The 16298-nt window shown below is 38.3% G+C and overlaps 1 protein-coding gene across 1 annotated transcript; it reads left to right on the forward strand.

Moving 5' to 3' along the window:
- The first annotated feature begins 11191 nt into the window (after nucleotides 1-11191).
- Nucleotides 11192-14985, forward strand: LOC113706655 (disease resistance protein RPM1-like). Its single transcript, XM_072063889.1, has 2 exons — nucleotides 11192-12283; nucleotides 12547-14985. Exons 1-2 carry the CDS (start codon nucleotides 11657-11659, stop codon nucleotides 14860-14862), a joined length of 2943 nt encoding a protein of 980 aa, XP_071919990.1. The 5' UTR covers nucleotides 11192-11656; the 3' UTR covers nucleotides 14863-14985.
- The last annotated feature ends 1313 nt before the right edge of the window (nucleotides 14986-16298 follow it).

The raw sequence follows: 16298 nt of genomic DNA on the forward strand, positions 1-16298 counted from the left end.
ACTTTTGCCTATCGAAAGATGCCTTTCGGCCTCTGCAATACTCCAGCGACTTTTCAAAGGTGCATGGTGAGTATCTTTTCCGAATATGTAGAAAAAATTATTGAGGTGTTCATGGATGATTTTAGTGTGTATAGCGACAGTTTTGATGAATGTTTTGATAAATTAGTTTTGATTTTGAAAAGATGCATAGAGGCAAATTTATTTCTTAATTGGAAAAAATGTCATTTCATTGTGGAGTATGGTATTGTTTTAAGACATGTAGTGTCGGCTAGGGGAATAGAAATAGATAAAGCAAAGGTCGATATTGTTTCTGTTTTACCTTACCCCGTAAGTGTACGGAAAGTGCGTTCCTTTTTGGGTCATACAAAGTTCTACAAGAGATTCATAAGAGATTTCTCCAAAATTAGAGCACCGCTGTTCAAAATGTTATAAAAGGATGTAGCATTTGACTTCACCGAGGAGTACAAGGTGGCATTTGATAGATTGAAAGAGTCATTGACATCGCCGCCCGTTATCCAACCTCTAGACTGGCGCCTTCCATTCGAAATTATGTGTGACGCGAGTGACTACGCAGTGGGAGTTGTGTTGGGGCAAAGAGTCGGTAGGGCCACACATACAATTTACTATGCATCAAAGGCGTTGAATGGAACTTAGCTCAACTATTCTACAACAGAGAAAGAATTGCTAGCTGTGGTTTTTGCATTAGAAAAATTTAGATCTTATTTGTTGGGTGCAAGAGTAACAATTTCTCTGATCATGCAGCCTTAAGGTACTTGATGACGAAGAATGATGTAAAACCAAGGCTCATTAGATGGATCCTGCTCCTGCAAGAGTTAAACCTGGAGATTAAAGATAAAAGTGGGGCAGAGAGCCTAGTTGCTGATCACTTGAACCTCTTGCTTGCACATAAGGAGGAGCAACCATTGAGAGAGGCATTCCCAGAGGAATAACTACTTGCCGTTAATTCGTCGGTGCCTTGATATACTGATATAGTGAATTTTCTAGTGACTAATCAATTGCCTGCAGGTTGGCCGAAAGCTAGGAGGAACAAGTTAAAAAGTAACGCCAAATACTACATTTGGGACGACCCATACCTTTGGAGGCAATACTCGGATCAAGTGCTAAGAAGGTGTGTAAGTGCAGGTGAATTCCACTCCATTTTAAATTTTTGTCATTCGTTTGCATGTAGAGGGCATTTTGGGTCCAAGCGAACAGCTCGCAAAGTGTTAGAGAGTGGCTTTTACTGGCCTACCCTTTTTAAAGATTCGTACTTATTTTGCAAATCCTGTGACACCTATGTTGCAATTCTACCCCCATATTGCTTGTTAAAATTTTTGATGTATGGGGAATAGATTTTATGGGTAATTTTTCATCCTCTTTTGGTTTCTTATATATCTTACTCGCGGTTGATTATGTTTCTAAATGGGTAGAAGCCAAAGCCACCCGTACTAACGATTCTAGAGTGGTTGCAGAGTTCTTAAAATATAATATTTTTATCCGCTTTGGAATGCCAAGAGTTGTGGTAAGTGATAGGGGGACACATTTTTGTAATAAAACTATCACTGCCTTGTTCCGAAAATACGACGTGCTCCATAAGGTATCCGCACCGTATCACCCGCAGACAAATGGGTAAGCCGAAGTGTCAAACAGGGAGATCAAATCAATCTTAGAGAAGATGGTGCGCTCCGATAGGAAGGATTGGAGTTTAAAGTTAGAAGACGCACTATGAGCATACAGAACTGCATATAAGATGCCGATTGAGATGTCACCGTACAAACTAATCTTTGGTAAGGCTTGTCATCTTCCCGTGGAGTTCTAACACAAGGCGTTTTGGGTAGTGAAGCGGTGCAACATGGACCTGGAAGAAGCAGGGATTCAAAGAAAATTGCATACAAGAATTGGAGGAGATTAGAAATGAGGCATACGAGAATGTCACGATCTACAAGGAAAAGAGTAAAATTTTCCATGATCAACAAGTCTCACGGAAATCCTTGGTAGTAGGACAAAAAGTTCTCTTGTATAATTCGAGACTTAAATTTTTTTCCAGTAAATTGCGTTCTCGTTGGATTGGTCCCTTTGTCGTTTCTAATGTGTTTCATTATGGTGCAGTGAAGATCCAAAGTTTAAAGACGGAGAAAAAATTCGTGGTGAATGGTCATCATCTCAAACCCTATTATGAAGAATTTTCGGTTGAAGAAGTGGAAGTTGTACACCTCAAAGATCCAATATATCTTGTTTGAGGGTTTCAGTCATGTCTAGCCAAAAATATTAAAGAAAGGCGCTACTTGAGAAGCAACCCAAGACTAGTTATTTTAGTTTTCGAGCATTTTTTAAGTTGTAACTAAATGTTAGTGTCATTCAGTAGTTTGTTTTTTGGTAGCAGGAAGTTGGCAGTTAGACGTGTCCACGCTAGGTGGTCACGTCTAAGGACAAGAGTTGGAAGGCGACGGTCAGAAGACTCTATAGCAGTTAAGCGTGTCCATGCCAGGTGGTCACGTTTAAGGGAAGAAAATTTTCGTCCGCAGTCAGAAAACTCTACAATAGTTAGGCGTGTTCACACCAGGTGGTCAACCCTAAGGAACTCAATTTCTGAAGATTGGTCAGAAAACTCTGTAGCGGTTAGGCGTACCCACGCCAGATGGTCACGCGTAAGGATAAAAAAATTTTTGACGGATGGTCAGAAGACTAGAGGGCAGTTAGGCGTGCCCACGCCTAAGATAGGGGTCCCTTGAACTAAAAAAAAGGGTGAAAAGATGAAATTGCCCTTGCTAAAAAAAAAATTTCAAAGACCCGAAGCCCTAATCTTTTTCTTCTTCTTCTTTCTTTTCTTTTCCTTCTTCTCCTTCCTTCTTCTCTTTCTTTTAATTCTTCCTCTTCTTTTTCTCTTCTCGCCACCGCAGCTTGCACGTCCGCCACTGCCTCCTAGCTGTCCGCCGCCCTCTCTAGCTCGCTTGACATCCTCCAGCTGCGCACAAGCGAGCCCGGCAGTGCTCGCACGACGCATGACCATCGCGAGCAGCACGCCGCCAGCCGCGCCCCTCCTCCTCGCGTAGCGCCCATGCCAGTCGCGCCACTAGCGCGCGGCACCTCCCTCGCGCGCACCAAGCAACTCCAGCACGCAACAGATCTGGGCGCCCTCTACGCGCTCAACCCCTGCCCTCTGCGCGCGAGCTTTTCTCATGCGTCCTCACCAAGTAGCCAGAGCGCGGACCATCAACCCCTGCTCACCAAGCCTTTGCTCAGCAACGCATGCAGTCACTAGCAGCAGCAGCAAAGCGCGCGCGCCTCCTCGAGCGAGCAGACTTGGCGCGCTTCTCCACCTCTTTGCCGCCTCTACCTCTTCCACCGTACCCGCTGTTGTTGCTGTTCTCCCCTTCGGTGATTTCTTCTTTAATTTTCTGTCATTAATTAGTTGAGGCCGATTACTAGTTTCTATTAGATGATGCCAGATTTTAATTTCTTAGCTGAAACCAGATTTTTGATTTGCTAGCTGAGGACAGAAATTTTGTGCTTGTTTGGGTGCTGTGATACATCTGTGGTTGATTGTTGACTATCTGTTAAATTTTGTGCCTAACCAGTGATATTTGGGGGATGTTTTTACTCTGGTTGCCTGTTTAATTAGTGTTTAGGGAGTTTTGTTGTGTTTATCTCATTATTTAATTTTGGGGTTGAATTGGTAGTGTTTAGAGAAAATTTTACTGTTTATATGCTTAATTAGTTTTTGGGTGAGTTTATTGTCCATTTCTACAATTGTTTTTGGTTGGGAGCTGTGTTTAGAGCCCTTTGCTGGGTGGCTGCCTATTATCTTCTTTTGAACACCATTACCTAGCCTTTGCCTTGTTAGCTGATATCCAATGACTAAACCAAAAACTAAAGGCAAGAACAAACCTTCCACATCCACCCCACAGCCTACGGTCCCCTTGGGTGGACCTGCCCCGGCGACTGATCCGGGAGAGCCCTGAACCCGCCTTAGGCAGAATAGGGAGGTTCATATCTCCTCTCCGACCCATTTTGACGGTCATTTATTTGACATTCACCCGGGCTGCCGACAAGGAGTGGTACGCCTCGACTTGCACAAGGAAGATAATTCCTTGTAAATATATCCATGGCCCTACACTTGATTTATTGCATCTTAGGGATGAGGTCACGAAGCATTTAGCTGACATAGGTTGGACCCGTTATTCTGCTATCATCTTACCTGTTTTTACTGAGTTAACTTGGAAATTTTATGCCACTTTTGAATTTAATATCCCTGACGAATTCTCTGTTACCACCCTGAGGGTAGTGCGGTTTAGGTTGATGGGTAGAGAGTTCACCCAATCTATCACGGAATTTAATTTGGCCCTTGGATACATTGACATTCCCTACTCCCAGAGTGAGGAATATATGCACAGTCCGTGCGAATACACAGAGCCATTTTTCTCTTATAACATTGGTTATTGGAGAGAATTGTCGGTTGACCGACACAACTATGACCCCAACCAGTCTAAGGCATCTTTTCTTAAGAGCCCCGCCTACCATTATTTACATAGATTTATGGTTTACAGTTTCTCTGGCAGAAAGGATAGTTCGGATACTTTGACTAATCCTGAGTTCTTTTTCATTTGGTGCATGGTTACTAGGACTAAGGTCAATTTGGGTTGCTGGTTTGCCCTCCACCTTAGAACTGTGTTAGGTAAGAAAAACAAGTCATTAATCTTAGGCTCATTTATCACTCAATTGGCTGTGAATCTTGGGATTTTGGACTTGAATAATCATAATGTGCATCGTGCTTGTACTATGGAACTCCTCGATTTAGCTTGTTTGGAAAAAATGGGTCTTGTGCAACAGGTGAATGGCGTTTTTCAGTTCGCCCCCCCGGGGCCAATCTCTGTTGCTCCGAAGCGCAGAGCTTCCAAATCCACCGCCCCGGAGGCCGGTAGTCCTTCCACGGATACCCCCGGACCGTCCTCTTCGGCACCTCCACCGTCTTCCTCCGCCGATAGCCAGTTTTCAGTCCTTCGGTTCCAGATGTAGCACATGGACACTCGTATGGGGCGGATGGAGCGTCAAATGGCCGGAATGGCTCAGAATTTAGTGCAGTACCTCCATCACGTGGGTTTCCGTCCGCCCTTCCCTCCACAGCCGTAGTTCATTTCTGCCCTCCTCCGTTTTAAGGGAAGTGTCGTTGCTCGAATACCTCTATTTTGATCTTTCTTTGCTTACATTGGGGGCAATGTAAGGTTTAGATATGGGGGAAGGTTAACTATGCTTTGAGTTGTGCTTTTAGTTATTTGGTTTGCATTTTGCTTGCCTTAGTAGTTAAACGGTGATAAGTGTGATTGCGATATTAGTATAAGCAGTAAGTTCATGCCATGGGGTGTTCTACTTGCCTTGATAATGAATTGATTGATGAATATGCTGAACTTGATATAAAGTTAACCACTTGTGCGATTTTTGGGCCTAATTTTTTTCGTTTGTTTGAGTGGTTAGTGCACATGGTTTGTCATTCTAGAACTTGCTCGGTTATGCATGTCAAGACCACAGTTGAATGAGTTTAATGCATTGAAATGATAGGGCACCTAGGATTGAGCCATTTTTGGACTTTCTTAAAAACCGACCTTTAGTTCATTTACCATTAGGGAGTGAAGTTGATCCTTAACCCCTATTCTTCGCTTAAGACCTTAGTTTTTACCCGTAAACCCTCTTTTTTTTAGACTTTCCTTTTGAATCTCGTGTAAAGAAGTGCTTTGATTTCATTACATGGAAATGTAGAGTATTATTTGGGAGGCATTGCATATACATGAAAAAAAAGCAGAAAAACAAAAAAAAAGAAAGAAAAAAAAAGAGCAAGAGAAAGAGAGGAAAATTTGTGAAAAGAAGAAAAAAAAGTGTAGGAAATCAACAAGTGGAGTTGATTTTTATGGTGTTGGAACTTATTGAAAAAAAAAAAGAAGAAAAAAAAGAAAAAAAAGGAAAAAGAGAAAAAAAATGAGGAGCAATAGGTGAATGAAAAAAAAAAAAGAGAAAAAGAAAAGTCAAAGGTGGTGGCAAGGGCCAATTTTTACTTCACTTGGGGGATTGTTGAGGTGCCTCGAAGTTTCAAATGTGCAAGAAACTATGTAATGAATTTCTGAGCGTTCTCTTTACATTTTTACACCCTTCTAAATCCTTTTTATCCTACCTTCTCACCCCAACCCCGTTACAACCTTGCAAAGTCCCTTGATTGCTGCATTTAGATTCATAAGTAAGTGGTGGCGATATGATATATGAGCAAGCTTATGGTAGTGTCATACTATTGTGTTGATTTTAGAGCCATTTTATATACATATCCTATACACTTTAGAGTGAATGAGTGCACCTTCAACTGTGAGAATTGTCGATTTGGTACATTCTGATTTCGATGAGGTTATTGGGAGATTTGAGATGCCATTTTTGGTATGAACTGCTGTGAATTGCTTAATATCTTGATTGTACTACTGAGTTAATTATGCTTGAGAGCAAGTATTGTTTAGGTGTGGGAGAAATTGATAGGGTGCATTTTAGTGGGGTATTTTGGGCATTAATGCACGATTATTTGACTAAATATTTTCATTAATTGGGTGGATTCTACTGATATTTTGTTTTGATGCTAACTGCAGGAATTGATGCTAAAAAGTGCTTGAAATCAAAATTTAGAAGATTCGTCGTACGTGAGCCACTTCAAGCAATGGGTTCCACTCGAGAAGCTGAAGAAACTAAATTGTATATAGACTTGAATTTTATTTTTATTCTACTTTAGGGAGTCTTGTTTTAATTTTCAAATACTAATTTCCGATAAAGAAAAATCCCCTCCTGGAATTTCGGGTGACCAAAAAAAAAAGAAAAAACAAAACAAAACAAAAGGAGGGCGGCTTCGCTTCGGGAGGAGATTAATCTTTTGTCGGGCTTAGGTTTTTTTTCGTCTTTTTCTTGGCCTCAGAATTAGGTTGCCCGTGGCTTGTAAGAAGACAGGAGACAAAAATGCCGCAGTTGTTGACTTTGTATTTTGGCTTTTCTATCTTATGTGGATTGAATTGAAGAAACCAAGCAAAGCAATCTCTCATATGTTGTTTTTGTGAGGAAAGAAAGAAAGCGAAGAGGAGCCGCAATTGTGGACCTTTGGCAATGTTTTTCATTCTTGCTTTGACCGAAGAAAATTGAAAGTGCATGCTCTCTGTACGATTAGCTTTGGAAGACAATTGAAAGCAGCCATAATCAATTGTTCCCTTTTCTTTCTTCGGTTGACCGAAGTGAACGAGGGCCAATTTCTTTCGTTTGCTTTGATTAAGGAATCGACGGCTTCTTCCAACTTTGCCCGCATGGCCTATACTTTAATTATGGGGAACTAAACCCCTAATTCTAGTCAAAGGGATAACTGACGAATTGGTTCAATAATTACTATAAGATCTAAATTATTTTTAATTATTTTCTTCATTTATTGATATTTATATGCTCCTTGATTTTAATTGTTATAGCCTTGTGTATGATTGGTTAGTGCACAATAATCAATCATTCATGTAGGTTATTTTGCTAAGTAGGGGTAATTGAATCCGTAATTGTTCGTTATCTCTACCTCAGTAGCAACTGGCGTGATTGGGTTTATGTCAGGGGAACATACGATCTAGATTAAACAAACCCTCGTAGCGTGTTTGTTAGTTAGGATTGGGCCTTTCTCATTTTTAATGCAAGATAGAAATTAAATCCTACAGTCATACCTAGAGTTGTTTTTGGGTTAGAGAAAGAGCTAACGGTCGTACCTTAGCTATCGATAAATTAAGGAAGAATTGGTTGTTTATCGCATGCATGACAACTATAACCAATCTATTAATAAATGTTGGAATTATCTGTGAATCGATGATCAGTGCATGAACCATTTCTGAAGTGTACCCTTGGCTAGAGTTCCTCTAATTATTTCTTTTAATTATTTTCTGTGTTTAATTTACTTAGTTGGCATTTAATGCCGAAACCCCCCATTAATTTTGACTTGAAAAGGAACAAATTTCTCGCTAGTCCCTGAGGAGACGACCCTACTTACCACTGTCTACTAGTTAGTGAATTCAGTTAAATAATTAATTCAAGTATATCGGATTAAGCAAACTCTTCGGGAACAGGGTGAATCAAGTAACCCATTGCACACCTAGAGTCCCTGCTCCAGTACTAGAATTGATTATTGACTGCTTCAAGTGATTGTTAGGTTTTATTTATTATTATTGCACAAGTTCGGCACCGGTCAATTAATATGAGCAATAACGTTTTTTTTACAAGAGAAAAAGCTCTCAAGTACATAAGAAAACCTGTACTATATACAAGAGATACAAATAGACTTAATCAGTTAAGAAAATTTAACAGATGTTAGGATCCAAATGCAGAATGAACAACTATTGAGATATCAAGTGCATAACAATTTCATGAGAAACAAGCAACAAGTATGAAAGATAGACGACACACAATATTTAATGTGGTTCGACTCCACCATTGAGTTTACATTCACGGAGAGAAACCCGTTCTTTATTATGAGAGGAAAATCCTATACAAGAATACAACTTGAACCCAAATCCAATCCTTGTATACCATCTCTCATCTCCCAAGAACCCTCTCTCACACTCCATGTATAAGGCTACATGATACCCTTGTGTGCCCTTGTGTGTCTCTTGTATAGTATGCCAACCTATCTATTTATAGGGAATATTATTTGGCCAAAACCCAAATAACAATAGGAAACCAATTATAATTCCTAAACTTACATAGAATAGGAAATAACTTCTAATCTTAAACTAAATAGAATATTTCTTGGCTACTATTTCAAGCAACTAAAACCAATTAGGAAACTAGTTACTTCCACAGAAAACAAGAATTCTCCCTAAAAGAAATTAAACCAATTTCCTAACAATAGACAATCCCCATTCCAAAGCTATCAGACAATTTTCATGAGTTTCAATTATACAGGTTTCACCTATGGTGGAAGCTGGCTCACCTATGCATGGTGGGAAGAGCAAAGGAACAACACATCACTCTGGAGTAGGGCACAAAAATGCTATTGAAAGTAGTGACCGGAAAGCAGAAGAAGTTTCACACAAGGTCCATTGTACTTTTAGGAGAAATAACATGTATGTCCCTCAACAGTTTATGAGCATTTGTATGCACTCAAAAATTGAATTAATTTTATATAAAAATAATTTTCTATGTAATTGCATTTATTATAAATTTAGCAAAGAATTTTGGTTTATAAGGTTATTGTAATTTAGTAGTTACAATATCTAGAGTTGTTATATTGACAAAATGTGATTAAATAGTCAGAGCAAAAATTGGTTTTTCTTTAAGGATAAAATAGAAAGTTTAAAAAATGTCATAAAAATGTTTACACCAACTGCAATTCGTCTAACTTTATATGTTGCATAGATAGTGGCTTTTTAATTGGAGTAAAAATTATAGATGAATTATTAGAAACATAATTAACATAGTGCTTCAAGAAACCAGAATCGTGACATAATTGACCTAGTAGATTTTAACTTAAATCTAAAAATTAGATAAGTAATCTTATATGTAACATTGTGACTTCGATATCGAATTTGTAGATGAGTAATCATAAACATAATTAACATAGTATTCCAAGAAACTAGAATTGAGATTGTAGATAAAATAATCATAAACATAAATCACATAATATAAAGGTTTCAAGGATTGAATATTTTAACTATAAAAATAACTGGATGGTTATCAACTTAAGTCATAGCTCCACAACTAGTTATACTGGACATGATAGGCTATAAATCACAAATTTGACTAATGAAGTAGTGTCAAAATTTTTTGGCTTTTTAAATATTACCATTATCTAATGACAAGGATAACCAAATTATAGTAAAAATCAAAATTTACATAAAACAAAATAAAACTTTAGTCGATTAAAGGTATGTTTCTTAGAATTGTAAGTACACTCGAGAACTTAAAACATCATTAATTTATTAATTAATTAGTTCCTCTTTAAATTAATAAAAATTGTATGGTCACAAAGTCATTAATTTGCAGAGGCTTTGCTATAATTTTAATTACTTGCATATGCTTATAATATGTCATGTACACTAGTATAATATTAACTTTAAAAAACACTAGAACAAATTGAGAGAGTGAAGAAAATTTAGAAGAAAAAGAAGTGGGTAAAAGGGGAAAAAATGTCTTATGTCTTATTACTTGCATTTATGTCTTATTGTCTCTCGGCCCTTTATGTTCTCCCAATTGAACATTTGCAACTTAGTCTTATCAGCCCAATCTACTGTTAATGTATATGCATATATGCAATTTAGTCTTATAGAAAGTCCCACATTCCTCTGCTCCAACTGCCTACCGGTTGCCTTGCCTAAGCCCATGTGGACCCATAAGCCTTTGACAATGGTCCCAGGCAGAGTTGCGGCGATTGTAGTGGTTCTGCCATGGATTGGTGGGAAGAAACTCCCGCTTTGCACACTAGAACCACTAATTCACAATCCAACGAGCAACGACGACTACATAGTTCATACCTAACAAGGATTGGAAAAAAAGCAAAGGAATGACTTTATTACAAAGAACGACGACTTCAGCTTCAAAGTTTACATTGGACCATAGTTAGTAAAATAACGTGACGGGTATAATACGAGATATTATATACACGTATATTATATGGAATTTTTTTGAAAAAATATGAGTAAAAGTTTGACATGAAAAGATGTGTTCGAAAGAATTACGCATATAAATTAATACATGAATAGTATGAACATATTTCAATGTTATGGAACTAAAAAAGGTAAATTTTCCGAAGACTATACTACATTTATACCAATTTTAAACTAATTTTTATGTATGAGACGTTAAATTTATTAAAATTTTATTACTTTATCACTTAAATATGTATAAATCTATAGTTGCTATGATATATGTCGCTATTATTTTATATATAATTCAAAAATTATGTCATTATCTTACTCAAATCTTAAAATTTTTTGAAAAAATTGAAGTATAATTCATGAAATATAATACATTAAAATTTTATTACGTGTTATATATGGTTAATTGAAAAGTATAAGTATTCTTTGAATATTTCTTAAATATATGAAATATGAAAAATTTTTGGAATGAAACGTACGAACATGTGTTAAATGGATATAATACAAGTATTTACTGACTATGCATTGGATACAGAAAGTCTAGATTATACTCCCTTCAAGGCCAAAAGAAAGTCTACATATTCGGTCTTTTCCTTTTTTTTCCAAATTTTGATTGATTTTAACTTTCATGTTAAAATCAACTGGGGCTAGCAAGCAAGGAACAACAGAAGAAAGAGCAGTTCGGGACCGGGATATAATAAAGGAACAAAGACCGGGTAAGTCAAGTCCTCCAGATTCCAGGCATTCAGCTGCCACTTTCCATCCATGGAGCCCAGTAACGCAAAAGAAAGTTTGATTTGTTGAATTCTACATGTCTATCTATATTCTAGCCACTCGATATTCTACGGACAACTTAAATTCAAGCCCCACGAGTCACGGAAAGGAAAGGCCGACTTTCCTGAACATGATATTTCCAAGCAGCTAGTTAACCCTTCCCTTTGCAGAAGAGAAAACAGCATACTTTTTCTTGTGATTATTTTGGTAGGAAAACCGACTCCTGTGAAATTTACCTAAGGAATATGGCTGAGAGTGTTGTTGGCTTTTTAATTAATCAGCTCTCCACCTTACTTTCCCAAGAGAGCACGCTTTTGGGAGGACTTCGTCCGGATGTTCAGTTCATCAAAGATGAACTCGGCAGCATGAAAGCTTTCCTCCGACAAGCTGAAGCAAAGGAGGACGATGACTCTCAACTCCAAGAATGGGTAAAGCAGGTTCGAGAAGTTGCTTATGATACAGAGGACGTTCTCGATGATTTTGCCTTCCGCTTTGCTCGTGGTGATGCAGATGGATTCTTTGGCCGTGTTGGCAAGATCTACAAGTCAACAAAAAATCTGAAAGCTCGGCATCGGATTTCTTTGGAGATAAAGGACATCAAGGCTAGAGTTGAAGAAATTTCTGCAAGGCATCAAAGGTACCAATTGTTGTATGGTACTCAAGAAAGAGGCCCCAGCTCTTCCCACGTGGCAAGCGCAGATTGTGATATTCGTGACCAAGCACTCCTAATCATGGTTCGAAGTCTCGGCCGAGACCGAGACGACTCGGCCGAGTCGTCACCGTCTCGGCCCCTACCGATACGATACCGTGACGAAACGATACCGAAATACTTGACTCGCCGAGAAATCGGCCGAGTCGTCACCGCAACGGATTGACTCGGCCGAGTCACACCAAGTCACTCCGAGTTATTCCAAGTCAAGACGAGAAATCAGCCGAGTCATACCGCGACGGATTGACTTGGCCGTTTCTTTTGCTATTTTTTAATTATTTTTATTTAGCATACTTTTTTATATTATTAACAATTTTCAGAATATTAAATACTTTAAAATTGGCGTCTCACCGAGACCGCGACCGATATGCCGAGACCGATGTGGAACGTTCCGGGCCGCGACCGCGACCGCGACCGTGACTTTGAACCATGCTCCTAATTGAAGAAGCTAAGCTTGTTGGCATCGATCAGCCCAAAAAAGAGCTCATCTCCAAAATCCTTGATGACCATTCCCACTTGAAACTAGTTTCAGTGGTGGGAATGGGGGGACTCGGTAAAACCACCCTGGTAAAAAAGGTCTACGATGATGCTGCAGTGAAGAAACAATTTCAGAGCCATGCTTGGATAACTGTTTCTCAAAATTTTCAATTCAAAGTCATCATCAAGAACTTGATTCAACAATTGTACGAGGAAATCAGACAGCCGGTGCCTCCACAAGTGGATTCCATGGATGGTATTAGGCTCAGCGAATTTGTCAAGGACTTCCTCAAAGAAAGAAGGTACATCCTTGTCCTTGATGATGTGTGGAGTCTAGATGCCTGGGAAGCTATCAAATACGTGTTGCCTGACTGCAACATCGCTAGTCGTGTTGTATTGACAACACGAATTACCGATGTAGCTTCTGCATCCTGTTTAGTATCCCATGACTTTATCCATAAGATGAGTCCTCTCTCTTATGAAGATTCTTGGACTCTTTTTTGCAATAGAACATTTCAAAGTAATGGTTGCCCTTCAAATCTAGAAGAAGTTTGTAGAAAAATACTAAAAAAATGTGAGGGCCTACCACTTGGAATTGTAACAATGGGTGGTGTTTTGGCTCTGAAGGACAAGGATAGGATAGATGAATGGGAGATGATTTTTCGTGGCTTTGGCAGTGAGGTAGATGGTAGCGGTAAATTTGATAGAATTAGAAGGATACTCTTACTTAGCTACAGTGATTTGCCTCACCATCTTAAAAACTGCCTATTATATCTAAGTGTCTATCCTGAAGATTATCCAGTTAGGAATGTTTTTAATTTACTTGATACATGGATAGCACTAGGATTTATAGAAGAGAAAGAAGGAATGACAGCCACTGATATTGCTATGAGATATCTAAAAAAACTCATCAACAGAAGCTTAATCCAAGTTAAAGACATATGGGCTGATGGCAAATTGAAGGAATGTGGTCTTCATGATTTTCTGCGTGAAATCATTGTTTCAAAATCTAAAGAGCAGAGCTTCACAACCGTAGCCACTGGATATTGCACAAGATGGCCTGACAAAGTTCGACACCTAGCAATTCATAACTTCACTGATAATCCTCCACAAGGCTTCAACAGCTTGAAATGTCTTCGATCCTTGATAACATTCGGGTATAAAGATCCTCTAACAACTTCATTTTTGTCCAAGTTTTTATGTGGTGGTCCCAAGTTCCTAAAGGTTTTAAATTTAGAGGAAGCTAAATTGGACAGCATCCCAAAGGAAGTTTTCAAATTATTTCATCTCAAGTATCTAAATCTAAGTGGTACCAGACTTAAAATCATTCCAAAATCTATTGGGCAGCTTCAAAACCTAGAATTTTTAAATCTGGATCAAACCACCATAACGGAGTTGCCTGTAGAAATTATAAAGCTAAGAAAACTCCGTTCCCTTATTGTAGGCAGAGAGGGTGATTATTCAAATAACTTTGCAGTTTGGGGCTTTAAATCTCCGGATGGAATTGGAAAGCTTACTTCCTTGGAGAGGCTGCATAATATAGAAGTAGATGGTGGTAAAATAGTAAGGGAGATTGGGAAGCTCATTCAGTTGCGGCAATTATCCATCACAAAGCTGAGAAGAGAAGATGGAAAGGAGTTGGTCTCCTCCCTCTTGAGGCTGACTAATCTTCGAGAGTTACGCATCGGCTCCATTAAAGAAGAGGAGACTCTTGATCTCCAACATTCCATCTCTCCAAGACTTGGATTTCTTGTAAGGTTGCGGTTGAGTGGGCGTTTAGAGAGAGTACCGGAATGGGTAATGTCACTTCAATCCTTGGGCACTTTAGCCTTGCTGAATAGTGAGTTGACTGAAGATGAGAATGCAATAGACTGCCTTGGACACTTGCCCAATCTGGTAGCTCTTATGCTCTCTCGTGCTTATGAAGGGGAGACATTGTGCTTTAAGGCTGGAGGATTCCCAAAACTCAAGGAATTAGGCATTGTGCAATTAAAAAGACTGAAATGGGTAAGCGTGGAAGAGGAATCGATGCCCAATCTCCAACAGTTTGTTATTGTTGGTTGCAAGCTTATGGAGGGCCTGCCTTTGGGCCTCCAAAACTTGACCGAGCTTAAAGTTCTTGCATTGGCTGACATGTCTGATGAGCTAATCCACGAAATACAGAATTTGGATAAACAGAGTGAAGATTATCAGACAATTTCTCATATCTCTCAAGTTTGCATTGGACACTGGATAAATGGTGAATGGAAAGAAGAGTTCCTCTAAGAAAAGATAGGTAAAGGACAATCTGTTGCAGTCATCAACATTTAAATTATGATGTTTGTTGTCAATTGCTTTTTCCTACTTCTTATCCTTGTAATAAAATCATGACTCTATATTGCTATTCAACCATAATTAGTTCCTTAGATAGTTAGACATATATGTGTTTCTACGTTTATGAATATTGTGGGATTGCCTGTTGCAACAATTACAAGTTCAATTTTCCCTCTTCTATAATTGAAAATGGGGAATAAATTAGTAATATGGATAAATTTTCATTAGGAGTAGGGAAACCTCGCTAATTCATAAAGGGTATATACATTATTTCCTGGACTTCTACAGAATTTGTGGTGACGTTTTCCTTTTTGGTTTATTAGTAAATCCCTTTTTCTCCTTGTGGCTTTCTTTGGATTAGGAACTTGAATGTATACTTGATGGACTAAATGGAAAATAAATATTTTTGGAAATGTGGGGGACTATATTTATCATTTTCGCTAGTAAGAGATTATTAAGGATGTAAAAGTCCAAAACGAGAGTGGAGAATGCTGAGATTTTCAAATTGATTCAATGATCAAGACTGGGTCTCTTTTTGCAAACAATTTCCAAACAATAGTTCATGCCTTTCTTTTTGCAAATAATTTTTGCCACAAAAGTTTTCAATAGATTCATCCACCTCCATAGATATTTTCATGCACGTTTTCATTCAAATCAAAACATTCACTGACAAATTCTTTTTCGTCAATTACCTAAAATAATGTATGCAAATCATAATTTTTAGAGCCTATATCAAAATTTTCAAAAATCTCTCACATACCAATAAACATATCTTCTGTCAAACCAACTTCCTATGTCAAACTTAGGATTGGACTCATAATCAAGTTCCATAGAGATCTAACCAAAACCATTCAAGTGATTGAGAGTCAACAATGACTCTCATATAATATTCTGCATAATCATGGATTTCTGCATAATTTTGATAAATAACTTTGCCTTCTTTTTTCTTATTTTCTTTTAACAAACCACAGAAAGGATTTATTTTAAGAATATTATCCAAATCACATCCTTTGAGATATTTCTCCACTACTGGCTCCCATTCTAATTTTTCATCATACGTACTTAGAATCAACGGACAGAAGAAATAATAAATTCATGAAAAAATTCTCAAGAAAAGAAAAGATTTGGAGACTTTTTTTTTCTAGCAAGGGAGGGGTGGGATTTAAGAAGTGGGAAAGGATGGGGGAATTAAAATTCAGAACCTCTATGCTCTATGAAATAGATTTGGAGATAGTTGTTCAAGGGAAGAGGAGAATACTCTCCATCGTGCTTATGAATGGGAGATATTGTGTTTTAAGGTTGGAGGATTCCGTAAACTCCGGCAATTACAGCTTGTGCAGTTAAAAAGACTGAAATGGGTAAGAGTGGAAGAGAAATCGATACCTCAT

Source organism: Coffea arabica, chromosome 8c (assembly GCF_036785885.1).
Source record: "Coffea arabica cultivar ET-39 chromosome 8c, Coffea Arabica ET-39 HiFi, whole genome shotgun sequence".
Classification (NCBI taxonomy): Eukaryota; Viridiplantae; Streptophyta; class Magnoliopsida; order Gentianales; family Rubiaceae; genus Coffea; species Coffea arabica.